The sequence below is a fragment of the Salminus brasiliensis genome, chromosome 1, assembly GCF_030463535.1.
Source record: "Salminus brasiliensis chromosome 1, fSalBra1.hap2, whole genome shotgun sequence".
Classification (NCBI taxonomy): domain Eukaryota; kingdom Metazoa; phylum Chordata; class Actinopteri; order Characiformes; family Bryconidae; genus Salminus; species Salminus brasiliensis.
This window is the reverse complement of record NC_132878.1, coordinates 10,210,993-10,233,494: the sequence shown is the minus strand read 5'-3', so window position 1 is coordinate 10,233,494 and position 22,502 is coordinate 10,210,993. Positions and strand designations below refer to the sequence as shown.

General features: G+C 43.4%; 1 protein-coding gene across 7 annotated transcripts in view; it reads right to left on the bottom strand.

The window, feature by feature from the left end:
- Positions 1 to 22,100, bottom strand: part of tspoap1 (TSPO associated protein 1) — a 140,777-nt gene extending 118,677 nt beyond the window's left edge. For 3 of the 7 annotated variants that reach the window (XM_072662337.1, XM_072662409.1, XM_072662624.1), the window contains exon 1: positions 21,042 to 22,100. In XM_072662337.1, coding sequence (XP_072518438.1) covers positions 21,042 to 22,100 — 1,059 coding nt within the window. Of the gene's footprint in view, positions 1 to 5,680; positions 6,141 to 21,041 lie in introns of those variants that run through there. The other 4 variants (XM_072662482.1, XM_072662781.1, XM_072662702.1 and 1 more) reach the window with 2 other exon arrangements.
- Between the last annotated feature and the right edge of the window lie 402 nt (positions 22,101 to 22,502).

Sequence of the window (22,502 nt, the reverse complement as noted above, 5' to 3'; positions counted from 1 at the left end):
GGCTGCACAATGTACAATCTTTTTATTACCATCATTATTAGAGCCATCTTCTAAATGTGGATACAGCAATATATCGCAGATACACTCATGGCAATGCACTAGTTTAATCACTCACTGTTATTATTTATTATGTGTGCAAATGCACACACAAAGCTTGTCTAGCCTCTGTAGAGAAGTACTGCAGATAGAATAGGACTCTCTGAAGCCGAAAACCACAAACCTATTGGCACCATCTCTCCCAAGGCCAGGCGTGAGCTAGAGGGGTATAAAGCCCCCCATCATTGAGCTGTGGAGCAGTGGAACTGTGTTGTCTGGAATGATGGATGGTGCTCCATCCATTACTTTTAATGAGGTGGGGTGGTAATCACCAAACATCATGACCTCACCAATGCTTGTTGCTGAATGCAACCAAATCTTCACAGCAATACCAAATCCAAAATCTAGTAGGCGTTGAACAGGAGAGACAGTTACTCCAACAAAAGCAAGATACACTGTTAATACCCTTTATTTTGGAAAAAACAGTGAATGAGCAGGTGTCTCAATACTTTTGTCCATATAGTGTTTTTTAGTATTTCGGCAAAATAAATCCATTAAACATGATTCATCACTGACCCCAGATGCAGTCGAGTACATAATTATTATTTATGGCTGAATTACACATATGGGACAATAAAGAAGGTGCTCCAGGTTCAGCGTACTATCCTGCCAACAATTACAGATTCATACTGGATTACTAATAACAGAGCTTGTCTGTAAGCACTAAAATTTACATTTACATTTACATTTATGGTATTTAGCAGACGCTCTTATCCAGAGCGACTTACAAGGTTACTCGTATTACAGAGGTGGGTCGGCGTAGTGTTAGGAGTCTTGCCCAAGGACTCTTATTGGTGTAGCGCAGCATAGTCACCCAGACTGGAAATCGAACCCCAGTCTCCCACAGGGTGTGGTAGCTCAGTGGCAGGTAGTGGTGTTATCTGTTGCGCTACACTAACCACGCTAACCCAGCTTTCTCCATGTACAAATCCCTCTCTTCCCCTCCAGGGTCTACCCGCTCCCTCACCCTCGGCCTGCTCCCCACCCACCCCTCTCTCGCAGTCTCTCCTGCTTTCCAGGCACACCTGGGGATACAATGAGGTGAGCCTTATTGTGTAGCCCACATCCTCAATCATCCCCCACCACCCCAAACACACACGTGAGCAGCATTAGGATGTGCATTGCTTCCACATTCATTCAGTGACACAATAGCTCATTACTCCTGGTGAAGACCCTTTGCTCTCCACCCTGAAATCTCTATATGATAATGTCTAATGCATCATTTAGCAGCTCCCCTCCTGCTGCATTATTATGGTCCGGCTGAACCCTTAGTGCTTGTAGCCAGCAGGGGGGGGTTAGGTTGTATGTTTGGTCATTAACAGTTTGCATTTAGGAGGCCGGTCATTAAGACCATGGTTGTGCATTAAAAAACCCACATTAAAAACTCAATTAGACCTCAGCAACAGTGACTGACAGGGATGGGATGGGATGTAGGATGCAGGAAATCTCTTGATGGAATACTTCAACATTTCTGAAGCTGATCTGCCACATCTACAGCAAAAAAAAAACAAAAAACATCCAGACATTAAAAAGTGCTCAATGTCTCAAAAAGCTACTTCACATAAAGCTATTTTTAAGTAAAAAGAGGGATATATACTAATTGTCCAAATATTATTGGACACCCCTTCTAATGAATACAAACAGCCACTTTAAGTTGCACTCAATGCTGACAAAGATGTGCAAATGCACACAGACACAGCTTACCTAGTGCCTGGACAGAAGTACTGCCAATAGAATAGGACTCTCTGGAGAAGATAAACATGAACCTACTGACACCATGCTGCCTAATGCCAGGCGTGGGCTAGAGGGGTATAAAGGCCCCCCAGCATTGAGCTGTGGAGCAGTGGAACTGTGTTCCCTGGAAAGATGGATAGTGCACCATCTAATATATTTTTGGTATTTGAACTTGGGAACTTGGGATGAGGTTGGGTGGTGATCATGCAAATATCTTGACCTCACTAACCCTTAAGTTCTCCAAAATCTAGTAGAAAGTCTTCTTCCCTGGACAGTAGAGACGGTTACTCCAACAAATGCAGGATCAACTCTTTTTAATACCCTTGATTTCAGAAGAAACTAGGAATGAGCAGGTGTCCCAGTACGTTTGTCCATATAGTGTATGGTGTAGTGTAGGGTTTCTGAGGAATACCTAAATGTTTCTCAATCTAATCTCATCCACAGTCACATCCACAGCCAAAAGAACACATTCATAATAGAAACCACTGGCTTCCAGTGCAGGTGCTTAGAGGAAAATGCTGCTGATGGGGGATACAGGGTTCAGTTCCATTTAACAACCTACTGGCAACAAATGTATTCTTCATGGTCATCAACCAGATGCTCCAACAACTCCAACAATGCTTTTCAAAACTGGTGGTGGGGAATGGAATGACGCACCTAAAGTCTACAATGCTTCTAAAATGTTTCTACCCCACAGAACACTAGAGGGGTATAAAGCCCCCAGAATTGAGCTTTGGAGCAGTGGACCTGTGTTCTCAGGAAAGATGGATGATGCTTCATCTAATATTTTTGGGATGAGGTAGGGTGGTGATCATCCAACATCCCAACCAATATCCTCGATTTTGAAAGAAACGCTAGAATAAGCAGGTGTCCCAATACTTTTGTCCAAGTGGTGTACCACAGAAAGTGTTATAAATGAGCAATTAGGGCCAGTGGTTTCTGGCTTATTGATCACAGGGTTGTGGGGTTCATAGCTGGGACCACATCAACATTCCATAGACACACCCACAAAACACATTTAGGCTTTCCTATAGGTATTCTTCACTACTGCACAATCAACCACTACAGCTCAATGACTGAATCATGAACGTGCAACATATCTGTGGAATCCCCCTAATGAATTACTACCACAGATAAATAAATACCCAGAATATAATTAAAATGATGGTATTTGCATCAACAAGAAAAATAAACAAACAAACAACTGTTCAGCAATATTTGCATCAATGGGTCAAATCCATGGGACATTTCCTTCCTCCTTTCTCAGTTAAGACAGTATAACACTTTGTGCAGCCCCATATTGGGTCACTTAAACATTAATTGAGGTGTGGTTGACCCCCTACAGGGCAGGAGAGTGCTCCTTTGAGTGTTTTTTTTTTTTTTTTTGAGGGGCGGGGGGTCAGCTGAAGTTCAGAAAGGGAAGAAAAGGAGCATAGACAACACATTGAATCATGCACAGCTTTCCTTCCTGCCTCTTCTGACTGCTAGACCAGCCATTGTCCTTTGTTCTGACCCCTCCTAAAGTCCTTGACCTCAGGCAGACATCTTTTCAGTGCTATCTGCAACATCTGCTTTCTAAAGCTCTCTAAACTGAATCAGATGCATGTGTCATCTAATCAAAGATGACAAGGATGACCTCTGCTACAACCCCTCACGTACATCTCCAACATCACAGAGCTGAAGTCAGTCAAGATACAAAGAATACCAGACGGATATTAGGTTACGTATAAAGGCTATCGATTACTGCGGCCCGAAACGAGTGATTTAAGGGCCTCATATCTTGGGAAACCAAGCGTTCCTCTTTACTTTGGTTTAGTAAAAACTTGATGGAGTATTTGAACATTGTTGAAGTTGCAAAAGTGTACCCCTTCCCTTCTCAGTCCATCTACGAAACTGAACTGTAAACATTTTACATATACACAACCTGCCTCCTCAATGTAAAAGCAATTTAGTCCCACCTATCAAAGGTACAGGAGTTTAGCCCCAGCTATTCAAAGCTGTTTGGCTCCACCCCTTACCTCTGGCTGATTTTTTGAATGAGGCATAACACAATGCGTCCAATCAGAAGAGAGCTCATTCACATACAGCAGTCTTAACGACACAGAAACAAAAAGGTCCATTTAATCCTAAGCTATTCAAGGTAGAGATGTTTGGCTCCACCCTCAGTTATGAGGAGTGTTTCACCTCGAATGGATTTTTTAACGAGGCACACTACAGGGTATCCAATCAGAACAGAGCTCATTTGCATATATCAGTCTTAAAGACACAGAAACAAAATAGTCCATTTAATTTTAAGACAAACAAAGAGGTTGTAAACAAGGGGGGGGGGCTCTAGCAGACTTCATAAACCTGGCAATTAACAGGCGAGCTGAATCAAAACTGTGCAGGAATCCAGCCCTCCAGGACCGGAATCGTCCACCACGGACTTAAGGTGTCTACGCGTGCACCCCGTTAATCCTAACCACCTTCACCAGGCTCAGATACAGAACTGGGGAAATCTCTGCGGAGCCCTTATTGATTTACAATGAAGCGCAATTAAGTGGATCCACCACTGGCCCATTTAGATTCTGCAGCAGTGGGGAATATGGGTTGAGGTCACCGGCTGTGTCTGAATATAGCTACCGCTGAATGCATTATGATGGTGCTACCATCATACAGCGCTGGCCCACATTACAACTGGCTGGGGAACAGACATGATGGTCAGTATGAAATTAGAACGAGCGCGTTATCAGTGCGTCTGTGCGTACGAGTTTGTTTACCAGCCTATGAGCAAACCTACAAGACCTACACAGTGCAAGGTCCTACAACCAGCTCCATCTGACTTTCAAAGTTTTTGTAAGTCTATAAAAACAAAACGCTACATGAACAGCTACTCTAGTGGCTCCCAACCTGGTTCTGGATTAGGCCAATCCTGGAGATATACCATTTTCCCAGTTATAACTCAACTGATCCAATTTCCTTAGCTCATTAACAGAGGCCTAACTCCAGGGCTGATGTATGTAAGGAGCTGGGGGTATTCCAGCAGTTCTTATTTTCCAAGTATATCCACCAGTGCAGTACCAATTTGAGGAGCTACACATTCCAGTTCAAACCTTTTTATCTAATTTTATACGGCCAAACATTTATCAGGCTTTAGCAATGTTAGATACACAGCTTTACTGAGTGATACAAACATCAAAATGTCAACGGATTTATTAAATTAAATAGCTATCACATTTCTTACACTCAAACGCTAGAAGCATAACGCCTTAATCAAAGCCCTTCTTTTCATGCTTCCATCCAGGACGTCACCAGATTACTTTTGCTGGCTTCACTTCATTCACACATGCAGCTCTTGTATTTGTTTTAATTATTATTTCATTTCCCTGGGATGCATGCTTTCATACTTCCTATGAAGGTCTAGATAACAGAATGTGATGTTCTCAGCATGTTCTACAGCTCCTTCATTTCTGAGTCATGTACAAAGATACACACAACTCCCACAACTTTTTAGACCTCTGAAAACTCAGAAGCATCACAGAAGTGTGATGACCAAGCACATAAGCAAGATAGGGGTTTACCATTTCTCATGCGTAAAGCCCTCACAGTACTTTCTCGAGAAGCTGATACAACACACACTCGCACAGTGTAATGCGATATGACGTTAGGTGTGTTCTTAGGCTCTGCCTAGTCTAAGAAGCTCATCCTATGTGAAGTGTTTTAGTTCAACAGCTCAGTAGTTTTTAAAGATGAAACACTGGGCCGATATTGGTCGATACGAGTTTTTCCACATTAGCATCAGTACTGGCATTAGCAAAACAGGCACTGCACCGTCACTGTGGTTTTGGGTCAGTTATTAGCTATTACTTACCTTAGTGAACCCTCCTGCTTCGTGCCCATTAAGCCCCTCGTAGAGCGAGTGGTGACGTTTGCCCAGTACTCTAGCCGGTACGGTCATGCTGCCGTTTCCACTGCCCGTGGTGGCAAGGACTGGGTTGGCCATGCTCAGAGCATCCACGGCTCTGTGCTCCTCGTCCCCTATTCTCTCGCTGTCTGGATGCCTGGGTCCAGACGGAGGTTCAGGTTCACCTGCTACGGCGTCCGTTATGGGGGGCGTGTGCGGCAGGGATTCAGGGGGGTCGGGTCTGGTGCACAGGTCATGCATCACTCCCTCTCACTGCAAAAGAACGGTTGGCAGAGTAAAGGACCGGGAGGGGGGTGGTCAACACGGCCACATAAGGGGCGCAAAGTAGCCAGCGCTTCATTCAATGACGGCGACAGAAAGAAGCGGGGTGATTATAGTGATCAGTCAAGCGACACAGACTTCAAAAAGACGGAGCCCCCCCTCCCCGCCCCCCCCTCCCCGCCCCCCCTTTTTTCTTGTCCACTTTCCTCTCAGCCTGCTCAGTCAGTCAGCGGCCGAGATGAAACGGGGCACTTCTTTGGAGATGAGAATGACTTAAGTGCAAGCTTGTTTTGTCGTGATAGGATCTGCTCAGTCAGCGCTGCAATTACACAGCTTATCAGTTAAGCGAGTAGCGTTGAGCTAATAAAACGGCGGGTGGCGTCTGGAAAAGCAGAAATGCAGTAGAAAAATGTCCCAGCTTTAGGGAGTTGTTCCAGACAGCAGATCAACAGTCAGTGCAAAATGTAAAACTCGTTCACAAGAACGTTCAGATGAGGCTCCAGTGCTGCAAAGGTTCAGTCCACGTGAGTCCAGCTCAGCCTACGTGCGAGAAGCTGTCCCAGACGCTCAGTGGAGCTCCACGACGTGTCTGGCTGCGTTTTAAAGGTGATTCGCACTGCTGTCAGAGGGCAAACGACATCCAAGCGGCCATGTCACAACGATGCAGCTTCACTGATGACGGAAGAAAGGGTCAGAAACAGATCCGGGATCAAAAACAGGATCCTTCCCAAGCACCCTTCTCCCTGATCTTTGAAGATGTACCTGTCTCGTGCCTTTCACCTTCTCCACCTCCTCCTCCTCCTCTTCTCTCGCTTCTCCTTTGCAGTCGTTTCACTTCAGGATGATCAAGGAACCAGACAGAGCGTTCCCGATCCTCGGAGCTGCCGCTACACTTGCCACGGCGAAGCTCGACGAGCTGCCTAATCTGTGCTCGGTGAGATACCATGAAAGATACGAGGAGGAAGGAAGCTGGGAGAGCATGTGACTGAAAAAGCCAGTGTGTGTTTGTGAGTGATGAAGAAGGTAGAGGTGGAAGCGGGGGGGTTGGAGAAAGGGGGTGGGGGTGGAAAGGATTCAGCCCTATCACGAACAGGCAGGCTCTGGGAAAGAGCCAATCCCGACTGCGGAGGGAGCCGGTTTCCATGGAGATGACGCTGGAATGATGACGGCTGCCTATTGATCGCTGAAGAGGGCAGCGCAGTGTAACACAGGGAGGCTGTGGGACTGAACGAGTGTGCAGACACACAAACACACACACATTCCTCACACATTAGCATTGAGAGACAATACTGCATATGACGTATGCCGACTGGAATGTTGAATAAAACAGCAGGACAGGCCCAAAACAAGACGAAGGGAGGGACCCAAGTAAAAATTACATCACTTCACCAAGAAAATTAGGAGAGGCATTTCTGAAGGATTATATAATACAGACAGTTACAGACTGTATCATAGACTATTATAAGACCACAACAGGAACACTATATGGAAGTAAAAGTATTGTGGATAATTACAAAATGTATGAACCAGCACCAGAAAGTCTTAATTATTACAAAAATAAATAAATAAAAATACTCCCATTAATAAAATAAATAATCAACACCCTGGTTAATAATTACAAATGGATATATAAAATTTGCACTGGCCACTAAAATTAAGACTTTCTCTCATCATAGTCATCTAAATAATCCATAAATAGTCCCTACAACAAGCAACCAAAATAAAACTGCTTCCGATTAATCAGCTGTAACTAGTTATTGTTAGTAGTTTTGTTACCGGATTTTAAATATTATTCAAAAACTATTCATCTGGTCTAGCAAGAGGGTGCTAGGCTAAAAACCAACCCAGTCAACTGTCTACACTGTCTTCAGCTAGCCTCATCATGGCACACTGCACTGAGATGACCCAGAGAGGACAGCAACAGTATCTGGTAAGACTAAATAATTACCACAATTATTGTTACACTACACAAAATACAATGCTATAAAAGCAGTGCTCACCCCCCACAAGCCCACTGGAAAAGGAAAATCAGTGTTAAAAACTACAGGCAAAATAACAGGGTTGTAAATGGACAGCATCTGAGCCTTTTTCACCCCTGTGAAAGCCACACACTTAATAATTATGTCAATGAGCAGTCCCAAATACTCAACAAACACATTCAGCATAAGGCTGGGCAATATGCCTCAAGACTACTACCTCAATATGCTTAGGAAAAACACCAATATACGATACGCTATTCTAGAAACCTTCATAAAGTATAATGTTAAAGTATCTGTGTTTATTTGTAACACCAAAAATGCAGCATGCTGAGCATTTAAATAGTTATAGTGTATCTAAATCATATTTCTTAAATAATAAACATAAGACAATTGCACTCTTCGTGGTATTTCACAGAATCTGCAAACTGCACTGGATCATTTGGTTTGAGATGGGGAAGTAAAGTTGCGATGCTGCTACCTTTACTAGCAATGTTTCTACAGAACAATCTGCATTTGTGAAGTGCCATCCCTCTAGAGACCGGACCACTTCCGCAGAAATGACCCATGAACGCTCTCTTCTGCAATTAAAATGCACACACATGGCAACCTGTGGTAATGACAAGAGCAATATTATGGACAAGGCCATTTTATTCATTTATTTTTTATCTTGTATAAAAAGAGTTGCCAGTTTCTTTAGTGGCACATTTAAACATTAAAATGAAACCTCAGCAGACATGTTATTCTAGGATAATCAGACCTTCTAAACCTACAGAAGTAAACCAACAAAAGTGACACCAAAGTGGAGCTCCAGCTGTGTTCAGCTTCCACTAGCTGGATGAACAGGAAGGCGACTGAGGGGCTCCAATCATGGTGGAGCTGAAATATTGATTGTGTATATGATATATATCATACACACAATCATGGGCTGGAACACACAGCTCTGATGCAGCTCTAACAAAGGTTGTTTGGTCCAATTATATAGCTAGAACAAAATGTGCTGTTTAATTTACATTTATAGGGTCGAATTTGCAGAAATTAGTCAATAAATTGCAATATGATACACAAATAAAAAATGTATTTCTTAGCAAGGAAGGATTCGAGAATTTACCCAAACATTAACCCAAACATACTGCATTTTTTTCTTTCTAACACATACATTCACACACCCCCACACCCACAAGTCCCAACACCCAACACTTAAATGAACCTGGCAGGCAAGTCTGCGTGTGTGTGTGTGTGTGTGTGTGTGTGTGTGTGGGGTTGACAAATGAAGCCGTCATGCGATCCCAACCCCGCTCTAAGGTCGACTGGCTGGGATTCTATCACACTGAACACGCCGCTTTCCTATTTCTGCTAATTACCTTATTACCTTTCCACTGAGCAAACACATTCAGATAGAGTGTGACCCCAGGGAGATTAATGCTACCCATGAGGCTGTGTGCATGCTGTTGTATTTGTGTATATGTATGTGCTACAGTAGTCAGTCTGGGAGGACGTATTAGGGCTGTAATCATTCAGCCATATAGCACCACTCAGATGGGGAGGCTGTAACAGATGAGCCTATAACAAATCATGACTGGTATATATTACTGTGGATTTGGGGAGTGGTGGGCAGATTTGGGTGGTGGGGGAGATAAGGCCTGGTGAAATCCTCATAGTGCGGTCTCAGCAGCTAGGTCGCATTCAATACTTGTTCGGTCGGCTGCAATAAGAGTCAATTAAATGAAATGCACTCATTAGTATAGACAGGGTCTAAATACACAGCTTCAATACACTTCAGTGCTACACAGTAATCAGATCTACAGTAACTGAATACGCCTCTGTTGGTTTGCACTGTGAATTGAATGAAACAGTCCAAGTAGATAAGGACATTATCCAAATTGCTAATTTGATAAGTTTAGTTGTGGTCTGACTCACAGTGAAGGCTGCTGGCACACTTTCATCCCAGCCCCAGCAAACTCTCAGAAACCGTGGCACACTTCCATTCACAACCAGAGCTACAATGAAACTCAATGCGCTAACTGAAAAGACACATACAAGTCACATGAAAATATTAGATAATATTGATCTTCATTTAAACAATATTGAAAGATGTCTTGTTAAAAACTAGGGTAAGATCCAAAGAGCTCTCTGAGGCCTTCAGAAAGAATCTGAGAAAGAGTTTAAGTCAGAAGCTTAGTAGTAGTAGTAGTAGTAGTAGTTTTGGCTGCTAACTGGTAACATCACCTTGCTTATCAGTTCAAATAAAGCTTGGTTTGGTTTTGCTCACTAAAATAATGTCTTGGGTCTTGGGTAGTGTTTTTTTTTTTTTTAATTGTCTGCTGCAGCCAAGGATCATGTCTATTAATGGCACCTAGAGGAAGCCAGATGGCACTCTGCTACTGCAAACCCACAGATTGGAAGGCGATCGGAACCGTAAAAGCCGATACCAGGCCCCCCCTGGATTTCCCCCTGATCCTAATCACTGGATCGGCTGGGGACATCTCTAATGATCATGCAAAAATGAATGACTCATTTATTCAGGTACATAAAACCCACACAAGTGTTATTACAGCCAGAGCTTCAATCAAATTAGATTCAGTCTCTGAAAAGACTCTTGAAAGTCACATGAAAATATTAGAAAAGCCTTTCACATATTTAAATCATACGAACATTTGATCGTCATTTAAACAATACTGAGAGATGGAAATAATATAACTTAACACACACAACTGAAGAACTGTATTAATTCATCATTAGTAAAATGTAATTAAGGTGATTAGATACATAGTTAGAGATGATTTTGAAGAAGCCTGTCTTGTAAAAAACCTCAGACATTTAGTCTGGTTTACTCTCGATTGTTTGAAGCGAGTGGTTTCACCATGGTAAGATCCAAAGAGCTCTCTGAGGCCTTCCGAAAGAATCTGATAAAAAGTTCAGAAAGAGCCAAATTGGGCTGTAGTTTTGGCTGCTAACTGGTAATGACACCTCACATACCAGTTCAAATAAAGCTCGGTTTGGTTTTGGTCACTGAAATAATGTCTAGGGTGTAGAGTAGCTTTCAAAAGAATGAGAAGTTTGTCTGCAGCAGCTAAGGATCATGTCTATGAATGGCACCTAGTGGATGTCAGATGGCAGTCGATCAGAACCTTTAAAACCGATACAGATACCTATCACGGGATCAGATCTGGATAACTAACGGTCATGCAAAAATGAATGACTCTTTAGGTACATAAACCCACAAAAGTTTTATTACAGTCAGGGTTACAATGAAACTCAAGGCTTTCATTAGCACAAACCCATGTCTCACTACAGATCACTGCAGAATACAAAAGACTGAACCCCTGGGTTGTGACATCATGTCCACATACACCATGTAAATGACCATGATTTCAAATGAGGCCTGACCATCAACTGAGAAATTAACAACTATCTGCTACCACTACACGAGATCCCTGACTTGGTCACTGGCCAGCAGTTGTTAATCATCACTAAGAGCATCAGCATGAACTTCTCAATGTGGTGACATCTGCCACTGACCTCCAATTAGGTCCATCCTTCAATCATGAATCCTTAATGAGGGAGATGTTACTGCTATTGCAATGGACTCAAATCAACACCCTAACTCAATTAAATCAGAATACGTCTTCCTCAGTGGTCAATGATCAAGTAGCAGTTTCTCAGCAACACCAAGCACCAGATTAACAGCTTAAACCTCCAATCCGAGAGCCACATCGGAGACAACTCCACCCACAGCAGAGCAGTGAAGTATATGTCCATGCATTACCTCATATGACTCAAATTCATTTCCCATGAATGAAAAGGTCTATTTCTGACCCTCAGGACAGACGAACCGAAGCGGACAAATGGTGACCACTGTCAGAGCCATCAGACTGAGTAATAGCATGGTCCCATAATGTGTTTGGCATTTCAAGCAGATCTAATGGATGGGGCCAGCTCTTGGGCTGAGGAGAGGACATGCCTAAGATGCCTGCAACCTGGATGAAGGGGATTTATTCCCAGGTGCTTGAGAGAAAGTCCACTGTTATCTGAAGTCAGACCTCAACAGTATTAAGAGCAGCAGACCATGACATCCTATATGAACATGAATGAAAAGATGTGGGTGAAGATAGTGAGGGAGGGATCAGTGGGGAGTGCAGGAGAAGAGCAAATGAGGTTTGTGCATCTGTCTGCATGCACTGTATGTATACATAAACAAAAATCAAATTTTATAGAAAATGACTTTTTAATTAATTTAAAGTACTTTTCCTTTTTAATATTATAGACATTACCTGTAATTATGTAAATAATGACAAAGTACAGTTTTGTTTTGTTTGTTTTAACAGAAAATGTAATTATGTATATGGTACTTTTCAATTACAATAATTATCTGGAACTGAACATGCAGATTAATAGTATTTAATAATACATCTTCATACATAAAAAGTTTTTGTCTTTGTTATTGTAAATTAAAGCTTATTAGCTTAATATTTGTGTGTGCTTTTACTTTCAAACTCTATATTTCAGGATACAAACGTATTAAACGTTTCATAATTTACATAATACATAATAAATATTCTTTATAGTTTTAGGGAGTAGAAAGCAGAAAGTAGAAAGCACACGGTCAAATGACTGGCAGTCAAGCAAAAGCCACAAAATTAGTTATATCCTATAAATTATCATTTATGTCCTAATATACTTTTTTAAGGCTGTGTAGCAAAACATTATTATTGACAACAGTAAAAATGATGCAAATGATTGGTGCCAGAAGCCAATGGTGTAAGGTTTACTCAAACATAGAAGCTGCACTGATGCTTAATTTAATCATTTCTAAACGAGGTCCCTATAACAGAGTCAGCTGTGCTGTTTTAATACTATGCACTGACCTGTAGGGGTTGCAATACAACTTCTGAGTTACCCATAACCTTACATTATCTTATCTTTCCCTTTGGCTCCTCTAATTATGCTGCCACAGGATTATGTTTTTAGCGATTTCCAGTTGATCTGCACAATGTCTAGTGTTTTTTCACCTGACTGAAGATAATTGATTATAGTAATTCAGGACAAATCTGTTAAACAATGGTATTTTGAACCAACAGCTCCTGCATGCTTTCTACTGCACACATTTCCAATTTTAACGTTAAGAAAGGAAAGTAAGAGGCAGAAAATGGAATTCACAGTAATTTAGTCTCAGGGAAAGGGATAGGAAAGAAGCCGAAAGAAACAGAAGCTACATCCACTGCTTCTGCTGCATTCCTTGCAGAGCTTTACACTGTTTCCACTCAAGCAGAAGTTATGTTAAATTATGGGGTGCTCACCAGAGCATGGCATCAGTGGTGTGTTTGCGTGGCAAGGTTTGTTCGATTTCTCAGTCATGTGCTCTGAGAAGCTCTCTGCAAGACACTAACCACCACGTTCACTTGGAACCTGGCAGACGCACTAGAACTATAAACACTGTAGAACGAAAGAAACAAAAGAAGGAAAAGGAGGAAGGAAAATGAAACCACAGACTTGTTTTCTACAAGACTAAGCGAAAAGCACCTCATAAGCTGTAATTGTCGCAGCCTTAAATATTATGGAAAGTTTTCAAAAAAAAAAAAACCCCGCCAGTTTAGGCCGTGAGCTGCAGAGATAGTGGAGAAACGGCTTCCGTTGTTTTTACTGGGAATAAAATAAATAGCCGACAATATAAATTTACTTCATAAGAAAAAGAAAAATGTCCACCTCCACCAGCCTGGACTACTGATACAAGGCAGGTTGGGTCCACGGATTCATGCTGTTGGTGCCAAATTCCGACCCCATCGTGTGTGTACCGAAATCCACATGTAGAGAAATCCAGATTCCTAAGACCAGGTCAGGTTTCTCCCTTCTGTACCCGTCCAGTGGTGGTGAGCCTGTGCCCACTGTAGCCTCAGCTTTCTGTTCTTGGCAGACAGCAGTGGAACCCGACGTGATCTTCTACAGTTATAGCTCATCAGCCTCAAGGTTGGACATTTAGGATGTGTTTTCTGAGATGTTATCCAGAGTGCTTCTCTGAGTTACTGTAGCCTTTCTGTCAGCTCCAACCAGTCTAGACATTCTCTGTTGCTCTTTCTTTTATGAACACGGTGTTTCTGTCTGAGGGCTGCCCCTCACTGGGTGCTTTTTCCTTTATTACACTATTCTGAGTAAACTCTAGAGACTGTTGTGCTGAATATCCTAGGAGATCAGCAGTTCTGCCTTTGCTGTTGCATTTGCATTGATAACTAGGTGCAGAGGTGTTCCTAATAAACTGCTCAATGACTGCATATCCCTTTGTAAAATGAAGAAGTGATCAAATTAAGCAGCTCTTTAAAAATAAAATTATCCGTACCTTCTTGGAACCTGCTAAAATTCCTTCCAATTTGTAAGGATTTCGATCACAAATTTGTGAACAGTGTAAAATCCAACTGTCTTCAATTCCCAGCATGTACTGTCTCGCAACTGTGTATCAAACAAATGAATATTAATATGCGTATTGCAGCACTCTTACTATACAAGCTTGTCATTTGGGTTGTGCTCAAACTTTAATAAATAATTAAAGCCTCTTTGAGTGCATCCTCGTACCAGTTTTGGGGGGGGGGCTTTCCTGGGATGACCTAGTTATGCCATCGTCTCCCAAAATAAAAGACACAGATATAAGCACATGCGCGCGCACACACACACACACACACACACACACACACACACACACACACACACACACACACACACACACACACACACACACACTCATCAAACCCCTCCAGAGAGCAAGACTTCAAATGAACCCTGAATAGCTCTCGTCAGTACGCAGAGCGTTAGACATGCGAGGGAAGCACATCTTTCTGCCTCACTCTGGTGTTACACGGATGAGAATTTGGGGCACAAGTCAAAAAACATGCCAAGTCTAATGGGGCTTCTGAATTAGACGACTGAGCGGCTCGGGATGGGAAATAGTTGCAATATTAAAGTCATACCTCCTGTTCTTAGTTCTTCCTTCCTTCCTTTTCTCTCAGTCTTCCAGTTCTCAGTCGGGGGGGGTCTTTCTCTCTCACTACGAAGAGGCTTTGTGTGCATGTCTCAGAGCAACAGGCCTACACAAATGCATCTCAACAAACAAAAATCCACACTCACTGGCTTTCATAAATCAAGTGCTGACTGTACTATTCTGCTTCTTCCTTTCATGCTCTGCCTCCTTTTTCTTTGTCTCAGATCGTCACAGATAGAGGGAGTCTCACTCTGTATCCCCCTCTCCTCACAGGGTTGTGTCAACATCACACAGCGCTAGAGCATCACAGCTCTGCAGGACCAACTCACACACATCCGATCCAATCACCTGCTACACACTCAAACTCACACAACATACACGAGAAGTCCAAAAGTGTGTGAAACCCCCTTCTAATTAATGCATTCAGCTGCATTAAAGCAACATTATGCAGCAAAAGCAGGAAACCCACATTGGTTAGGCAAGTGATTTCCACTTCCAGGCAGTTGCCATGTGGTTGATTAGGTATTCCAGGTGATTTCTTTAGTGTTTGCTAGGGTATCCCAGGTGGTTGCAATGGAGTTGCTAAGGTATTCCAGATGGTTGCTATGATGTTACTAGACAAAGACAAAAAGACGACACATTCACTATTTGTGCTAGACAGAGAGTTTAATATCCGCCTTTAACCCATCTGTTCAGTACACACACACACACACACACACACACACACACACACACACACACACACACACACACACACACACACACACACACAGACACACACAGAGTGGTGGGCTATTATTGGACATTAGTGTTTTTTGTCCTATATTACACTGACGTAAGTATTGGGACAGCCACACATTACACCTACAGAAGCTTTTCTGACCTCCCATTCTAAACCTATAGGCATAATAAATGAAGTTGCAGGTTTGGAGATCTGCAGTTGCTGAGTCAGCAGAGTGTTGGTGACTTTTCTGCACTGTGATATTCTGTGATATGCCACTTTAACTAATCCCACTCACAGTTGATGGTGGAATATCTAAGAGGGATGAAATTTCACCACCTGACTTATTGAGCTACTGACTGAATGAAACACCTGAACTTAATGATGTGTGTCCCAATATTTTTGTCCACGTAGTGTATAATCATTATTATTTAATATATACTTAAAGGCTATTTTCACAACACACAGCTGGCACATTTTCACCGAGCAGTGCAGCCTGGTGGGGTCGGGGTACTAATCTGAATCCAGCACTGCCTAGATGTGTTACAGGATGGGATTAGATTCATCTCCCCCCAATCAACAACCGATTCAGCATTTTATGGCCCAGTACAAATACCCATCCAGCATGCCCGTTTCCAGTATAAATACACTGATGCACATACGTTGCCTCTTGTTTTTCTTTATTTTTTTTTTATCAAGCGTCCAAAAGTAACTTTTCCGCATGGCTCTGAAATATTCCCACAAAGATTATAGATTTTGGGTTTCTACATCATCTATGATGTTTCGTGGAATGGCTACTTAAGTAACTCCGCTCACGGTTTGGATTTTTCCACAGCTCTCCCAGGCTTGCCGCTGGAGCAATTCGACACTGCGGTTTGGATGTTTTCCCTGGCCTGACTCCGTAATACCTCTACATGTCGGCCTGAATGTTTCCTAGGCATGGAGCGACTCTACATTGCAGCTTGTAGCCCTCTTAGCAACTATACTCGGCGGCTCTGCGGCTTAATTGGAATTTTTTCTTTGCTCATAAGGACTCTATCTGAGCCGGCCAAGTGATTTTACACTTGGTCTGGGGAGTTTTTCCCTGCATGTTGAAGCTAATGTAAAGAGTCCTTGAATTTGAGAAAGGGGCTTAATAAATGAAGCTATTATTATAACGTTTATTATTATTACTATTATTACTCAGTACAGCCATAATCCAATATCATGTGATCTACTGTGTATAGTTGGTGGTTGGTGTGGCGCAACAGGTACCGTGAGCCAGTGAGCTACCACACCATGTGGGAGACTGGGGTTCGATTCTCAGTCTGGGTGACTATGCTGCGCTACACCAATAAGAGTCCTTGGGCAAGACTCCTAACACTACACTGGCCCTCCTCTGTAATATGAGTACCCTTGGTAAGTCGCACTGGATAAGAGCGTCAGCTAAATGCCATAAATGTAAATGTAAATGTGTGACTAACATAAGAAACAGATGACAAGAAAGGACCAATGGCAAATCCATGCGACAGCGCAGCTGTGTTTCCACGTCTCTCCCAATCCTATGGCATCCCCTTTATATATCCTGAAAGCAATACCCCTCCCCACACCCCAACACACACACACACGCTTATACACACTCCAGAAATAGCATCCACAATAACAAAGGCTTGCCAAATATAGCACGCTGACCGCAGCTGGAGCAAACGGCTACACACACACACAGTTTGTCTGTGCTGGCTGTGCTTGCTGTGATGTGGGCTTCCTCGCAGGGCTGGAAGCACATGACGAAACACTGTGTAAGGCTATACACAAACACACACACGCAGCAACAAGTGACGCGATCACGCCGCTCAGGGTTACTCAAGGTGTTCTAGGTGGTAATGACTGTTTGTGACCTGAAGAATCAATTCAGCTTCATAACAGCAAGCACAAACAGCACGATTTCTATCACAAAGCCCTCATTATTGGCATCACAAGACTCTGAGCATAACGTACAGAAATGATTTTGCCTGCATTTCAGCACAAAGCGCTGTTTTCCTCGCTCCCTGTGTGCGCTCGGCCTAAATGAAAGCATTTAACACGTCTGTTGTTCCGTCTTCATTAAAATGGTAATGAAAAACCCAATCCATCACCACAGCATGGGAGCAGCCCTGAAAAGTGGTGGAGAGAGACAGAAAGAAAGAGAGAGACACACACAGAGGGAGGCTGACAGCATGAGAGCTTAATACTCATAAATACAAAGGGTGGGCACACTGCTCGAGGGGGGGGGGGGGGGGGGGAACAACACGAGATTACAATAATAAACTGCTGTATAATCACTACAGAATTAGGTTACTTTCCCACCAAGGAATTAGCATGAGGTGCTTTTCCTGCTCAGTAATACAGTGATCATTTGATTAGCAGGCTATTGCTGGAGGGACGTCTGTTAAATCTGCTAGCATGTGATCTTGTAATACTAAACCCTGGTCTAATCGTTATTAAAAATGAGGACAGCTGCTAATAGCGCCCAAGCTTCAACCTCCAGGTGGCAATATCGCCCAGTTCCTTTGGCTAAGGAACCAGGATGCACAATGGTAAGGACACAATTATAGATGATACAATTCATCAGAATGGTTGAGCATCTTAAGTGATTTCCATTTGCAGGCAGTTGCTAGGCTGCTGTTATGGTATTCAAGGTGATTTCTAAGGTGTTGAAAGCTGGTTGCTATGGACTGCGATCATATTTTAACACCAATAAACATGCAGCCCTAACCTCAAAGTAGAACCCTTGGCAACCTGGACTTATCCATCACAAAAAAGGCCAAAAAAAGAACCTGGTCTCAATGTTTTTCAGGTTCCTCCACACAGCTACTCTATAAACCCGAGATACAGTTGTTCCATTTTTCAAGGCACTGAAAGCATGGCTCTGGACAGAGCTAGAGGCGCTCTGGGGCGAAGTCTAGTCCAGAACAATGGAGTGTGTTGTTATTCTTTGGCCTGCATGCTGCAGCAGTGTTCAATTATTCACAATACTAGCAGAGAGCTAGAACAGCAGATGCTCTGTCCCTCTCATACATCTAGCCTAGCTGAATAAAATATCAGCGTTCTCGTCCTCGAACCTCAAGTGCACATCCCTTCCCTTCATTGTTAACGGTTACCAAAACAACCGCACAACATCGGGAGCGGCCCAGCAGTTCAGGAGCTTGCTTAGACCTTGCATTAACATGTGCTTCATGCCTTAATGTACACTATGTGTCCAAAGGTTTGTGGACACTGCTTCTAATGAATGCATTCAGCTACTTTCAGTTCCAGCCATTGCTGACACATATGTATAAATGCAAACTTATTGGCGCCATGCCTAATGCCAGGTGTGGGCTAGAGGAGTATAAAGCCCTCTAGTATTGAGCTATAGAGCGGTGTTCCCTGGAATGATGGTGCCCCATCCAATACTTTTAGGAGGAGTTGGGGATGGAGTGGGATGGACTCTGGCTATAATCAACTCCTCACAGCAATGCTCCAAAATCTAGCAGAAAGCCTTCCCTGGACAGTAGAGACAGTTACTCCAACAAAAAAAGAGAATGAGCAGGAGTCCCAATACATTTGTCAATATAATTGATCTGAATATAGTCATAAAAGCAGTCCTTTTTCATTTAATAATATCCCCATCTTTCTCTACCCCAAAGAATTAAATTCTCTGGTACTGTGCCTTTAAGACTGATATATGTAAACAAGCTCTGTTCTGATTGGCTAGCTTGTACTTCATCTAATTTAGAATTGTATTGGGTGGGAATAAACTGCTGTACGCTGAATAGGAGGATATGTGTAAATGTGTTTCCGTGACAGTTTACTTTCCATACAAAGATTTTTTGGCCTGGGAAATACTTACATACTAGACGACTGATCAACTTGGTCAACTAAAATCAATGATCAAATTAGCTGGCAACTAATTTACCAGTCGATTAGTTGCTGACATCATTACGCGTGTTGAACGGACGTATGTGAACCACAGATTAAGAGCCCAAGTTAACCATGACAGTGTGGAATACAGCTTTACTGTTGCTGTTTCTTTTTACAGTAATTACTTCAGTCTGGATGCAGAACTGCATTGGAAACATACACACTGTCTGTCAGGGGAACAGAGGGAAGGTGTGGATAAAACCGGTACGGAGCCAAAAGACAACACGGCTACACATCTGCAGGGCCATCACTCTGGTGTATAAGTGGAGAGCAGAGTTTTATTAGTGTGAGGCGTGGGAGTCCTTCAAGAAAGAGAGCGAGTTATGGGTTGACGATATTGTGGCTCTTGGCAGACCGCGTCAAAATAAAAATCACCAAGAAAAATGAAGCAGTATTAATAATAAAAAACCTCTCTCATTTATCTCCCATTTTATTTTTTTCACTGATCCAAAAATATGGGAAAACTGATTAGGGGAAACTGGTTAGATTTGATTTATTTCTGCTACTTTGCAAATCATTGCTTTTACATTTTGACAGGAAAAAATATATATTTTAATTAGCAGTAACTTTATTAGCAAAAAAGTTAATTAAAACTAAAATTTCTAAATAAGGTATTCCCTTATTGTCTTGATTGTAAGCTAACAAGAGCCTAACACCACTTCAAGCTAAATTTAAAAGCAGAAAGGGACATAAAAACCACATACTTTTAGTTCTTTGGCAACTGAGCGATTCATAATCTGAATAATCGATTATTAGTTTCTATGATTGGCAGATTATTCATTATCGAAATACCACATCAAACTACTTAATTTAAAAAAAAAACAAGCACTGAGGAAAATTATTTTTTCCATGACATCGAACCTTTAGCTACAACAACAGGTATGCCTCGCTTTTCAAGAAGTGATGTGAAATCTGATCACTGAACGTTGATTTGAGGTGTACATCGTCTACATGTGACTCAAATGGTAAAAGCTAATAGCTTCATCGCACCCTTTTGAGCAGGGTCATGTAGCAGCCGCATCCAACCTGGTGGCACTTGGTTTCATAACAATGCAGTGATGTCCTACTGCTTCCCAGTTGATGAGGTCAGCGAGAGGCTAATGACTCAGCAGGTCTGATTTCAGCTGTGTCGGGCATCTCTGTTTTTAAGCACACAAGCTCAGAGGAAAGAAAGAGAGAGAGAGAGAGAGAGAGAGAGAGAGAGAGAGAATCTTCAACCTTCCTCACCAAACACTCACCTATTAACCCCCTAAACAGGAATACAGGTCTTCATACAATTCAGGAAAAGCAGGACTGCCGCTGTGCTGGGTTTCCCAAAGCACACAAACCAAAACACTCAATCCGCATCAAGCAATCACCCACACAGCACCTCAGAGGGAGACACAATCCTGTTGCTAGGTAACCAACCTTCCCAAAAAGCCAGCAAAAAGCCAGGAAACACCAACCCCCAGCTTCACTTACCAGGTCTTCCATATTGTCCTCGGAACATCTGGATGGAGAGGACTTCTCCAGAGACGGGCTGGAACTCCCGAGGTCCCAACCGACATCGGGTGAACTCTGGTCAGGAACAGGTCCTGAAAGCTCCCCCTTGCTGGTCTTCTCTTCCACTGGTGAAGAGCAGCGAGTAGTTTGCCCGGACTCCTTGCCCTGCTTGGTCGTTCTCATAGGCAAGGGGGAGGCGCGCAGAGCCTGCTGCGACAGCGAGCGGGGACGCGCAACGGGTGGCTTTCTCTCGATGGGCGATTCAGGGCGATCGCGACTGCTGCTCTGCAACTGCACGCAGCTCTTTGACCTCAACCTGGACACCTTGGCTGAGTGTACCTTCTGACCGTCCTGCTGTACCTTGTCTTGCGCAGGGTGCCCATGCACTTCTAGCAAGTGGCAAAGGAAGAAGCTCTTCTCCAGCTCGACCTCGTGTCGGAGGCACTGAAGAAGCCCAGCCTGCTCCCCTTCCGCCTCCCCATGCAGCACCTTCAAAAGCTCCTCCAGCTTACGGTAGATGACACCGTTCCCCTCGCACCACGGCTCGATCTTGCCTGCCTTCCCCGGTCTCCTAGGTCTCACAATACCAGAGATATCATCCGCTAGCATGCGCCGCAGTTCCCCTGCCCGCTTGAGAGTAACGCAGTCGAGGCTTTGCTGCTCCTTGCCCTGCCGACCTTGCAGGCGGCGAATTTCGGCTGTGCGCTCCCGGCCCAGGGCCTCACGCTGCCGTAGCAGCTCCAGAGCCTTCTGCTGCTCGTGCCTGGAGGTCAGGTCCCTCAGTGCCCGCTCACGCTCCTCTCTTGCCTCGTCCCGCTGCCGCCGGAGCTCCAGAGAAAAGCGTCGGCGCGCTTGCTGGTTCCGGCTGCGCTCCACCTCCAGAGCGGCCTGGAGCCGCTCCACTTCCCTGGCCGGATCAGGGCCGCAGCCTGCTCTGTGTCTGGACGGGGATCCGGGTCCAACACCACGTTTGTGGAAAGGAGAGCCTTTCTTGGAGGAGAGATTGTGGGGGTTACTGTTAGCTCCATCTTTGCCCATAATGATGTTAACGGAGGACAGAAAGAAAGAGAGGGGCCTAGTCAGGCCTAAATGGGAGGCATGCAGCAAGTAGAGATGGGTGGAGAATGCGGTTCATGCAGGATGACATTGGGGTTCATGAGCAAGAAGCATGCACTGTAACAGTGTTCCCACTGCAAAGAGCAAAGAGGAGCACATCATAACATGGAAGATATTCATGCAGTGTGTGATTAGAGAAAACCTTTTAGGGTTTCCTCATACAGAATCATACAGAATCAAATTTGGCATTTCTTGCTCAAACTATAACTCTGCAACGTACAATTTTTTGACATAATTAAATGTTTAATGTCAGAGTCATTCAAAGAGATCAAATGCTCCCTGCTCCATTCTACAAAAAAAACTTTCCCAGTCAGAATTGTTCTC